General features: G+C 39.7%; 1 protein-coding gene across 5 annotated transcripts in view; it reads right to left on the minus strand.

Moving 5' to 3' along the window:
• arid1b (AT-rich interactive domain 1B) overlaps window positions 1-13,420 on the minus strand; it is an 84,335-nt gene that overhangs the window by 62,419 nt on the left and 8,496 nt on the right. For all 5 annotated transcript variants that reach the window (XM_080452576.1, XM_080452575.1, XM_080452574.1 and 2 more), the window contains exons 2-3: window positions 11,834-12,022; window positions 5,795-6,013 (exon numbers count right to left, since the gene is read on the minus strand). In XM_080452576.1, the coding sequence (XP_080308702.1) occupies window positions 5,795-6,013; window positions 11,834-12,022 (408 nt within the window). The remainder of the gene's footprint in view (window positions 1-5,794; window positions 6,014-11,833; window positions 12,023-13,420) is intronic.

Consider the following 13,420-nt stretch of genomic DNA (forward strand, 5'->3'; position numbering starts at 1 on the left):
TCTGCGCGCACACACACACACACACACACACACACACACACACACACACACATCTTATATCGTTTTATTTTTAGGGATGAGGGTGGGAACACCGAAACTTTAACATAACTCATATACTGTAAATAATATAAGTGCAAATTGAATATCATTTTAACTCACACAAAACTGTGTTGCTCGCTCTGGCAGTGCTACACTCGTTTCCAAAGTGACCGTCGGCAGTTCTCAGACTGGATTTAACACATTAGTTTCAGACGTGCTTGGTTCAAATATGGGGCATATGGGCACGTGCTGCTTTTTACGATCACAGCGGGGTGCCAACGTGTGCCACTAGTAGTGGCGGTTGAACCCTACGGTCCAGAGCCGATTATTAAAAAAATATACAGTAATCTGCGATTTGATAAAATTATTGCTTGATTATCTATCCCTATTTTGGGCCATGTCATTGTAGGCAAAAGGTTATTTTTTTTTAAATCGGTGTCATTTTAGATTGGGGGGGGGGGGGTCCCTGGCAAAAACATTTTCAGATGGGGGACTAAATATATATCAATTATGGGGTCCTTGGCACAAAATAATTGGGGGTCCTTGGCATTTGTAGAATCGGCCTCAGGTCTTAATGGGTTAAAATAGCACCAAGTCCATCAGTTGGACAGTTCACGAGATATCTGGGACACAGACAGATACACAGAGATGCTGCGTATTTATACTTAGATAGATAGATAGGGCACTACATGAGTGGAGAGACGGTATCATTATTTCAATCCCCACAACAAGGTGCCCTTGAGCCAGACACTGACCCTTCCTCACTGCCTATACTGTGGCTAGTGCTGCTTTCCTGCACTGCATATTAGTTCCAGTGTTGGTTTATATTACTTAGGAGAGTAATATGTTACTTATTACTTATTACTCCTTTGAAAAGTAATAATATTATATTACTTATTACTTGGAATCAAGGGTAATATATTACATATTACTTTATATTACTTTCCCCGCGCCCCCCGCAAAAGAAAAGACGTGTACAGTTTTTAGCCTTTTAGAACTGAATCCAATTTAATGGAACAATAAACAGTCTTTATCTTTTTAAGTATTTTGCTGCTGCAAATTCCATATTTGGAATTGGAACAATAATTATCCTTACAGGAACAACATCAATCTAAACTGCACACACTGGCTGCAGCCTCTCAAAAAACTGTATTGTATAAACATAACAAAAAATTAAGTAAACATTTCTTAATCTCTTCAACATATCTTACACCAGTCAATAAATAATTTGCCAAAGTGCAAAACTGTAAACAAGTCAAACAAATAAATACAAAATAAAACAGCAGTCTCTCTGACCTTTTAAACTTTCAAATGCAAATAAAATATAAAATAAAGCATTAACTGGTATTCTCTCTATGATGGCTCGAAATGAGGGAGAGTCAACAGTTGATAAGGGTAACATCTCCTCTACAATATACCCAGCCACGAGCTTCTTCAGGTCGTCTATCCTAATTTACTGGCATCTAAACTGAAATCCAGTTTCTGTTGTTTTGGGTCTGAGGGGCCATCAGTTTCATCCTCTGGTGTTTCGGTCAGCGTAACATTCTTGTGCATCTTTTCAATATGCTTCAACAGGTTAGACGTTGTATTTTTTGCTGTGGAAAGTATTTTTCTGCCCACGCAAAGTTTACAACGGACATTAATATTCTTGGGATCTTTGACACCCACATATTCAAAATAATGTCGATATTTCCAGCCGTGAAAAGTGTAAACATCATCCGCCGCCATGCTGTTTGTGTTTGTGTTGTGTCAACTCGTCGTGTGTTGTGTGTTCTTCTTTCTGTGTGTTACCCGGCGCCGGCAGTGTTGCCAGGTCTGCTTAGTGCTTACTGTAAGCGACTTTGGGCTTGTTTTTCTGTAAAGTTGCTTGTAAATATTGGTAATTGCAGGTTGCGTTTTTTTGGCTTGTTTCTAAAGTGTAGTTGCCTATTTGGGCTTGCTTTTTATTTTTTAAATAAACCAGTGGTTCTCAAATATTTCTATGTCATGGTCCCCCAAATTAATATGTATTTATTTGTCCCTAAACCCCATCTGAAAATGTTTTGTGCCAGGGAGCCCCGCATCCACATACCAGATTTGTGTTAGAATGTTTCAAAAATCATAAAAATATTCACATTTTATTTCTAAAAGCCAAATTAAGCCAATGCATATTGGTTTAAAGTGCTCATGTGGCCTATTTAGTCGCTTCTTTTAGGTTTGTTTTCCTAGACCTGGTTGCTTATTTCTCACGCAAAATCTGGCAACACTGGGTGCCGGTCGCATACGGGTCATGCGCTACATCATAACTGTGCGCAGGCTGCGTGCTAAAAAGAACTGATCTGCAAGCTATATAGCATCGCTGTTGACGTAGGTTGATGCCTTGTAGATCTGCTCTATTTTTGCATGCTGCTACAACTTGCCTCTACGAGAGACGGAGAGAGTACATATTAAATGAATGAATGAGAACAAAAAAAGACGCTCGTCATCAGTAACGAGTAACGAGGCCTTTTTTGACCGAGTAATATGGTATTATATTACTGTTCTGGCAGAATAATACCTTACTTTACTCGTTACTGGGAAAAGTAATAATATTACAGTAATATATTATTTTTAATTCGTTACTGCACAACACTGATTAGTTCATGTAAACACAGGAGGGTTCTCCTTCATTCTACCGCAAGACAAATGACTTGACAAACACACACACACTTTCTGAACTACACAAAAAGGGTTAGGCCATCTATGCAAGAACGCCCACTCTCTCACACACATTATACACATCAGTTTGTATTACTATATTTGTGAGCATATGACATTTTTAGGACAGCAATTTTGTAAATGCCAATTTTGAACCCCAAACCTAAGGCCTGAGTTATACTTAATTGCGCATGGAAAATATCAGATCTATAAGCTCACAACGGTTTGCACTGCAACGTGTTGTTGTGAGCTTGTAGATCTGTTATTTTTGGTGCATGACACGGTCAACCAAGTGTGTGTGTGTGTGTATATATATATATATATATATATATATATATATATATATATATATATATATATATATATATATATATATATATATATATATATATATATATATATATATATATATATATATATATATATATATATATATATATATATATATATATATAATATTATTATTAACAATAAGTATCTACTATAATTCTACTATGCTTGTGGGGACCTCACACACACAAACACATGTAGAATTTGAGTCAGTTAACAGGCTGTTATTCTGGCATTAATTAAAAACGGTTTCTTTTTGAGGCAGAGGAGACTTCTGGGAGGAGAAGATGCTGCCGATAGCAACTTTTCATCTGCACAGCTCTCACTTCCTCTACCATCACTTCCCCTCTCCGTCCGTCTGTACTTTCCCCTGGTGTTGTTGTTAATAAAAAACACCCACAACCGTTGATGACTGCTTAATAAAAAAACAAAATAAAAACAAATATATGTTCTACAAGTGTCTTCTTTGGAAAAACTTATGTCCCCTTATATGTATGTGCCCCACCCCCATCTCAAAATATTTTGTAATAGGGACACGGAGGAGCAAAGATTTGAGTAAAGAATGGTCCCTTTAAAAAATGTGCACAAATGTTGACGAATCACAAAAAAATGCCAGCGATATTAGTCTGGCCATGCCTGGCTAGTGCCGAGGCACACTGGTGACAAGTGTAAGAATTATCTCTTACTTCACTATATCAGAACATTGTGCTCATTTCCCAATTTCAGAGGCAAATTCAATACCCTATATAAGATATTGTTAAAGGTAGGGTAAGTGATTTACTTTGGTTAAAATAAGTGTTAAATAGCTCTATTTTCTGATAGTACTCATTGCTATAGAGTGTTTGTTCAGCAAAAGGAGTCTCCTTGTCTCTCCAGCTCTTTATTAAACAGAAAATGCATTTTCAGTGCTCTCTCCTGATTGGCTTAAATTTTGTCACCTACCTGAAAATGTACTATATTCTGTTTACTAAAGAGCTGGAGAGACCCCTGTGACCGAACAAACGCTCTGAAGCAATGATTACTATCAGAATATAGTACTTTAACCTTTTAAACAAAAAAAAACTAAAAAATGATCACTTACCCTACCTTTAACCAATTTCAACCTGGCATCCCAAAATAGGGAAGCCAGGGCAAAATTACATGTCTACGCTAACCTTCCCCTGCCCTTGATTGTGACCTTGACCGTTGACTCTCTCAACCCAAAATGTCAACACCTCTTCACGGCAGCCTACAGTCTAGAGTCTCCAGGTTTCATGCCAATCCGCCCAGCCTTTGCAGTTATTTTGCTTACAGACAAACAAACAAACGGAATGGGGAAATAACATAATCCCCATCCGGAGTTGGATGGGAATTACTAAACATTAAAACAGAAAGGAACCAAATCAAAATGAATGACTATTCCATTCCACATTGAAATAAAATAAATAAAACTATCCAGTAGCTTTAATGGAGAGGGCTGGCAGAGATGATGGTGATAAGTCTTGACTTTAATCAGCAGAGCTCTCCACTTCCTCACACGACTACTTCCTTCTGGTTTCATGTATTTTTCTACTTAATCTTCAAAAGCAAAACCACGGTAAGACCAGTCAGAGTTAAAAGTTAGGGTTAGGGTTACAACCACAGCCAGGCTTCCCCCGTTGTCTATTTCATTCAGTGGTTTCCAAACGGTCCAGCTGTGCCTTTTTGTGACAACCACTTTCAACCTGGCGTCACTATTTTGGGTATGTCATCATAGTCAAAAATATTATATTTACTTTTTTAGTCACAAATTTCATTAAAAAATTGAATATAGCTGATGTACAAACTCACAATGTGTCGTGTCTAGCTTAGGAATTGGCTATCTTTGCTATGAATACAGAGAGGCCTTTAGATTTTGAGTTGCCCACAGGTGGGCCTTGGGTACAAAACGTTTGATGAGAACCACTGGTCCATGTGGTCAGTTCCCAGTTCCAAACGGTGGCTGTACTTGACAGCCTTCCACTTACCAGAAGACAGTAGCATAACAGGTCAGCTCCCAGGTTCCAACAGCAGAAGACTGGTTGTACTGGTTAGCTCCCAGCTGTGTGTGTTTGTACTGGTTAGCTCCCGTGTGTGTGCGCTCGCGCGAGAAACGTGATTTTCACCACGAATAGAAGCATTAACATGTTATGAATGAATGAAGCATCGCCAAATAAATGCTTGATGTGAAATATAAATCGGCAGCGCATTTTCAGATCGTTTTCTTTCGTCACGCTCCCGGTGGTAAGTAAGTAGTAGTCACACCAAGCACTAGAACAATAACTATATCGTTCACCATTGTCTTTGTTGTAGATGGTGTGGACTCTGTCATCCACTTGAGTTAAGGTAGCTCTCCACCGCACCGATGTCTGCGGCAGTAAGTGTTGGAAAGAGTCTGCTGCCAAAAAATCTGCTGTTGAATGGGCGGAGGGTACACTGTCGCGTCGGGTCGCCAAGTTAGCGTCAGATAGCAGCGGGTTTGTTGTTGAAAAAGACATCAAGCCATAGGCTATTTTTAGCACCATAGTAGCCGTCTGTTGGTGTCAGCTCTCAGGTGCATTCATTCAAGAACTTTTTTTCACACCTTCCAACCGACTGATCTCCCGACTAGTCGGTTTGGTGGAGAGCTACTTTCAGAACGATTTTTTAAAACTACATCTTTATAGTCACGGTTACAGTTAAAGTGCTTGGTGTATTAGTGGTTTTGATTAATGCACAGATCATTTTGGGAAGAAGTGTGGGTCTTTCTTACCTGCTGTGGTAGCGGGCGTGGCTGCATGTATGAGGGCTGGCTAGGGGTGGCGGTCTGTTGCTGAGTGGGGCTGAAGTAGGGAGGCTGCCCCTGCTGGCAGTAGCCAGACATCCCACCCTGTTGTTGCTGCTGTTGCTGTTGTTGTTGCTGCTGTTGTTGCTGCTGCTGTTGCTGTTGTTGCTGTTGCTGTTGCTGCTGCTGCGAGTACTGGGAGGACATCTGGACAACAGGGAAGACAGGACGATTACCAGTGTTGCCATGTCTGCTTATTAGTTATTATAAGCGACTTTGGGCTTGTTTTTCAGTAAAGTAGCTTGTAAATTATTGGTAGTTGCGGTTTGTTTGGCCTTGTTTGTAAAATGTAGTTGCTCATTTGGGTTTGTTTCCTAATGTTGTTTTTGTCCACAGACCTATCCATTAGGGGTGTGCCGATACACTAATTTCACCAAACGATACGATACGATATTTGGCTCACAACTTCGATAAGATACGCACTTTTTTATTATGAAAATATATGGGGGAGAAAAAAAAGCAAATGCAAACAAATAATTCTGTTTTTGCATTATTCAGACGCTTTTGGCCGTTTTGAATCCAAATAGGGCAATAGTGTGACACCTGACCCGAAAAAAAACGTTGTCACCCTTTTCACCTCGGGGCTGATTGCATGCCTGATTATTATTATTGTAAAAAAAAAATTAAAAAAAAAAGTTTTGTTTTTTGTTTTAAAAACAATATTTTTTTCCCCCAAAACGATACATATCGTCACAAAAACGTATCGCGGGACGATATATCGGCACACCCCTACTATCCATCTAAAAATATGATGTGCCAGGGACACCTGTACAAGACTTTTCTTGTTCACATGTTGCATTGCGATGCGTTGTTTTTTTTACCCCTTTTTCTCCCCAATTTAGGTACCTGTGCAGTGTGGGCGGTCATGGGGAGACTGTCAATTAGTGACAGCCTGCCAACCAATTCTTGTGAATGACAGCCCCATAGCCCATATAAAAAATATAGTTTATTCATAAGCTGGTCCAGCCAGCTCTCATTGACTGCCATCAAATTTCCAGGTCCAGTTTGCCTCCCAGTGCGTCTCTCTCTGGTGCATGCTATTGCGTAGAAAGTCTGTCCTAGTTCCTTATTATCCAACAAACCTATTACTTGTACTAAACAATTCCTCACCAGAAACATGTTTTGTACTTGTGCACACATAACCTGGAATATAAAAGCACGGCCCCTGGGCCCCATTATACTGTGTCCCCTTTTTAACAAAATAACAGCCCTCCTCTTTTTTCGCCTCATTTCCACTCTCCTCTGCCAAAGCACGCAGAGCTGGCAACACTGATGCAATTCAAGTGTCCTCCAGCTGACTCCCCCCCCCCCTCCTCCTCTACCTCCAAAGAAAAAAGGTGAATAAAAGTGACTTGACGATGTAATAACGCCACACGGACCTCCTGGGTAACGGTTGTACCTGTCATGTAAATCTCAAAGACACCTGGGTAGCATAACATTCTTGTCACAGTCATGTGTCTGACTCAGCACTGTCAGCTTGGATAAGGATGTGATGATGTGAGGCAACCGGCTGTAGTATATACAGTAGACTAGAGCCCGAAACCATGTCACGTCTTTGGGTCCAAGCCAGATTTTTGGACAGTCCTAGACCAGCGATTGTTTTTGACCAATTTTCATTTTCTAATCAATTTGAAAATCTTAAATGTTATGAAATTTCTTTTAACTTTTTTGTAAAGTTTTGTACATTCTTGTATCTACATTAACACATGATCATTTTTTTATCTACATTGTGATCTACAAGTTCACAACATGTCGCATTGCGGCACGTTGTGAGCTTGTATTTTTTAAAAGGTTTGAACATGTTCACCTAAAATGACATGACAAAAAAAATCGGGACACATCAGTTGCATGATTGCCGATGCCGAAATCGTCAAAAAGGCCAACTATGGCCAATATATCAGCCAATAGTGTATAAGAATAAAAATCTGCACACCAGTATTGCTGCTCCCAAATGCAATTTTACTTTTACTTACAATTTTATTTGGGTAACCTTTCGAGCTCTTCCTCAGATCTTCACACAAAGCATAGACAGTCATTTTTATACTTTTTTATATATCAGACAAACCAATCTATTGGTTGGGCTTTAGTACAGACCTGGCTGTGGCCATCAACATTGGCAAAATATTTCACGTTTACAAAATGTGCTTGGGGCCACTGTACCGTACTACCAAAACATTTGTTATGATGAAGATGCATTTTAAGGCATCCAGGGCAAAAAGCTTAAATAGCAAACAGTGTGCTTCCATTCAACAACAAACAGGCAACGTTGTAAAAAGATGCAGCTTTTCAGAACTGGAGTAAAAGTTACTAAAGTACCAAAAAGGATTTTGGTGATCATTCTGAACAACCCATCCTAAGCTAGTATACCTGCACCAAGATCATTAATAGGCACCTTTGGTGTCTATTAAAGTCTCATTGCCTTGCTCAAGGACACTTCAGTGGGACAGGGAACTTGAACCATTGAGCCAGAGTCTTCCAGTTGGGAACAGTTCCCCTACTCATCCCTGCTGCACCATTTCGGCACAACACATTCTCTCTAGTATAATCGTGTTTGTATATTGTATTGCCCTTGTTAGCACAGTCTTGTGGAACTTGTAATATCACACCAACATTTCACTGCTTGTACCTGTATGTGTAAGAGTGAGTGACAAATAAAACCTCTCTTGATTCTTGAGAAAATTAGCTGAACCTTGTCTAATTCCATTTGGGAAAACAAATGGCATGGACACATTTAACAAACAGCGATGCAAGTGTAGAGTTACATAATATACTTTCATGCAATATGCATTTTTAGAAGTAAAACTTTGAGGAGTCAGGAATCAGTGCTGCTATCAGAATACCCCATTCTAGCAGGCATGTTTTTGTGTTAAGAGAGTTGCATGCGAGTGCCGTTTCTGTGTTGCATTTTTGTGTTTTCGAATGTTGCGTTACTGTGCAAGTGCTATACGAGTGTCCGCCTGCCCTCTGCAGAGCCATTAAAACCCACAGTGGAACGAAGTCAAGTCTGGCTTACTGTGTCAACACAGACACAGCACGATCTGCACCAGGAATAGACCCGTCCAGGGATAGTCCTGCCCAGCCTGGCCTGGCATGGCTTAGCTTTGCTTGGTATGACTCGCGGCCTGACAGGCCTCAGCTGTGTCTCTGACAATAGCTCTGTTGTAATCACGGCGCAAGCGAAGCGCACTGCGATGGTTCGACAGTAGTAATTCACTGTTTCTTTCTAATTAGTAGAGTCTGACAGTACATTCCGCTTTTTGTGTTTTTACTTTGGGAGCATACAGAAGTAAAACACTGGTGTAGGGGTATAACAGTTAATCGAACTAACCGATTATTAAAAAAAGAATCAAGTTGAAGAAAATAGATATAAAAAAATAGTTGATTATAGAAAATCTATTCGATTTTTTTTATTGATTTGTTGATATATAAAAAATGTAATCTAACAAAAAAATTGCTTTTCGATTATTCCGTTAATCGAAAAAGTAATCGATAGAATAATCGCTAAAAAGATAAACATTTTGGCAGGCCTACAATTGTGGGATTGATCCTATATCAGCTAGGCCTACAGGTGGGCCCAGAGTTGGACATTTCTCTCCGCTAGTCAGGATGGCTGTTCCCTCTTAAAATACAACAACCAGCCAGATACTGTACAAGAACAGACTTGGACCAACAAATCCAGACTGGCTCTGTGCCACAGTGGCTGGTAGCAGTGGACACGGGACAGACTTGCCAGCCACGGTGCAATGATTTTGGCTGATGATACTTTTCTCACCCTGAAGGTTTGTTTCAGAGCAAGGTTTTACTGTCACATGATCCAAATGCCATTACAGAGGCCTTAACCCATTCAAACTGGGAACACATCTGTGTAACCACTTTAACCATTATTTTTATACTTTGGCTATTCAAAAATAGCAGATCTACAAGCTCATAGTGCCGCGCTATGAGCTTGTATATCTGCTATTTTTGAAAAATCGTGAAAATGTGTGAAAATCTTTGAATATATATATTTTTTTAAAGCAAACAATTTAAACTCAAATCTTTGCTTCTGGGGGTCCCTGGAACAACATATTTTGAGATGGGGGTCCGGTCCGCGGCCAAATACATATCATTTTGGGGGTCCTTGACATGAAAAGGTTTGAGAACCACTGATTATAGCAACATACGTTTTTTCAAAAAACAGTTAGGATTTAGAAGACATTTGTAGAATCCCCAGAAGCTTTGAAAATATATATATTCAAAGATTTGCACAAAGTTTCCACGCTTTTTCTAAAAATAGCAGATATGAGCTTGTATATCTGCTATTTTTGAATAGCCAAAGAAATCTAAAATGACACAGATGCTTTCCCGGATTGAATGGGTTAAGATGCCAAACACAGGCACGACGACAAGCACTTGGTCCATTTACAGGGCGGGTATCCTCTTGGAGTAACAGATGTGCTGGGATTGGTTCCCAGTGCAAAAACATCACTTCTGACTGGCTGAACGTGTTTCACGTCAGTCTTGATTGGCAAACCTGACTGTCTGGGTCCTTTGGGTACCACATTACCCACAATTCCACTGATTGTACATCAAGAACATCTAGGGGGAATGACAGCAGTGGTGATGAAACATTTCATTAGGCAGCGCAACAGAAGGGAACACCGCATTTTGCAGCTCTATTCCCATAGATATCAGCGTTCCCGGTGCACTACGGGCAAAAGATGTTACCAGCAATTGGCTTTGCTTCTTTGTGTCACATTTTCTATATCGTCGCCTTCAGGTGGATACCTTTTTATCTTCAAAACCGTAACTTTTCAGGAAATGGAATAAAGAACCTCTGTTCCAATTGATCCAATGTAGTTATTATTTAGTCACTCTTGCTAATACTTTTCACTGGTTAAATATTTATATAAACCCACACAGAGAGACTTAACCACTTTCATCCTGTTGTCCCTATTTTAGGCATGTTATTATAGGCAATCATTTTCCAAATCTGTCCATTTCTTTAAAAACAATAGCGAAAATTGCAGATCTACAAGCTCATGATGAAGAGTCATGATGCAACGCGTTGTGAGCTTGTAGATCTGCTATCTTTGCGCAATACCGTCATAGCACAAAATATTAAATAGGGCATTAATTTATGAACAAACGTTTTTCATAATAATTTATACATTTATTAAGACAAAGTCACCCAAATAGATGAAAGCCTACGACTAGAAGACCCAGTCATTGTATGATATGAACACAACACACAGTCACACAATGTTCAGATTGTGCTGTACAGTGCTAACCAGGGGTTTCAAGGGGGGCCAATTGGAAAGTAGAGGAAAATGGGGGTGATGAATGAACATTCATAAAATAAATATAAATAATTGCCAGTTGAACCACTTTCAACCTGGGGTCCCTATTTTGGGTATGTCATTATTGTCATTATTGCAAATGTTTCAGAAAGGTTTTAAAAAATTGCAGATAATTGTAAAAAAAAAGAAAAATAGTAGGCCTACATAGGCTATATTAAGCCATTTCGCAATAGTGAGGCACAGCCAGAAGCTATAGCTATTTGGTGGTCCTTGGCATAAAAAGGTTTGGGAGCCCAATGTTTATCAGTATGTACTATGTTATTATGTTATTTATACTGCACTTTCACATTTTCAATTTCAACCCTGCTGTGCCAACTGAAACTTTCAGGTTGCAAAACAGGCTTGGCTAACAATGTCGAATAACAATAACGATAGCTTCACACACAGGCATTAATAAAAAGGCATACACAAGAATGATGGTGGATGGATCCATTTTGTATCATTATTGCCAGCTTCTCAATGGAAATAGTAACATATCTCACAACCTATATCTGAACATTTCTATTAGAGGCAGTATGTCTGAGTCCCCCCTGGGAGGCTGTGGACGGACGGAGTGATTAAGTGTGAAAACGCCAAATGTCACCAACACCCTCCAGGGCGGTAAAAACCTTTCCAGACAGAGACGTACCTGTTGCTGAGGGTACTGCAGGCCTCCCATGCCCATGTGACCTCGGCTGGGCATTCCCATTGGGTATCGGTGAGGAGAGGGGCCAGGGTATTGTTGTCCCGGGTAGGGCGCCCCCTGTTGTTGGGAGTAGGGATTGTTACTCATGTACAGCTGAGAGCGCTTCAGCGCCATGGCGTCCATGGGTGGCACCTATAAGGAGACAAAGACAGTTGGATGGTGAGAGCTGGGCGAGGTTTGAAGGATGACCGCTATGACTGCAAGTATCAATTATCTTCTTAGTGATTACCGTATTCTAATTTCTATCAATTATTTTTATCGACATGAAAAAATTGCAATAGATTTTTTTATTATCATTATTTTATGTTGTTGTGCTATGATTTCTTTTTTTTTTAATAAAGCTGATCTACAAGCTCACAACACATCATGAGGTTGTAGATCTACTTGTTTTGCGAGCCAGACTGTTGCCTTCCACAATTTTCATAATGCTTCCGTCATACAGTCTGGAGCAAAGGAAGCTCTGAAAATGATCAGAGGATAAAGCGGACGTGCCGCCTCCTCCCCGCTTCCGTAACGTATTTACAAATTTACAAGTCGCGCAAATTTGCCCTATATAAATCTAAATAATCGAAACATGTATAGCTTGCTGCTTATTAGAAATGGAAAGTCTAAAATAAAATGTAAAGATATTTTTAAAATATTTTTTTGTGAACGGAAATGACGAACAGATGACAGCTTCCGTTCTCGGCTTTCGGGAGGTGTAGTTTCAGACTCTATTTAGCATTCAGAGATTGTGGAATAGTTGACTATTGAACCCCCAATGACCACATGTGGTCGCTTAGTGCTTAGATGTCGTGACAAGAAAGGTCTTTCAAGGTTCAATCCTCGCCACATGTATAAGAATAACAGAAGTCCCCACACAGGCAGCTACTGCTCCGAGTAATCTTGTGAAATGTGAAAACTAGTACAACGTTTCGACCAGCAAATGGTCTTCTTCAGGTCAATCCTCGCCACAGCCATATGTGCTGACAAAGTAGCCTTAAAGGCAAACTTCTAGGCCGGGGTTCGAAGCCACTGTGGTGCATACGGCTTGGCCGAGCGTCTATGAACACACAACAGGCCGTAGGGGGCTCTTCGCTGGCAGGTGAGCCAGTAAGGTACAACAGCAGTGGCAAGCAGTGAGAGGAATTCAGTGGCATAGTTGTTCATTATTATTCACAAATTGGAAGGAAAAAAATTGCTTTTTATTAAATAAGTAATTTAATAAAAATCACACCCTGTGTGAAGTGGGCGGTGTCTTGCTAGCTAATCACAATACTGAATGGAGTCAACCAATCATGTACAAAAAATAAATACATTTATTGAAACACTCTTTATGATGGAAGAAACCATAACTTAAAAAAAACAAATTTATGTTTTTTTTAAGTTATGGTTTCTTCCATCATAAAGAGTGTTTCAATAAATGTATTTATTTTGTGAAACCATAACTTAAAAAAAACTAATTTATGTTTTTTTTAAGTTATGGTTTCTTATATAGGGCTATGCACATGTGTCATGTGACACTGGCCAATCACAGTCCTGAATAGACTG

Source organism: Gymnoscopelus braueri (genome assembly GCF_963280865.1).
Source record: "Gymnoscopelus braueri genome assembly, chromosome: 16".
NCBI classification, from domain to species: Eukaryota; Metazoa; Chordata; class Actinopteri; order Myctophiformes; family Myctophidae; genus Gymnoscopelus; species Gymnoscopelus braueri.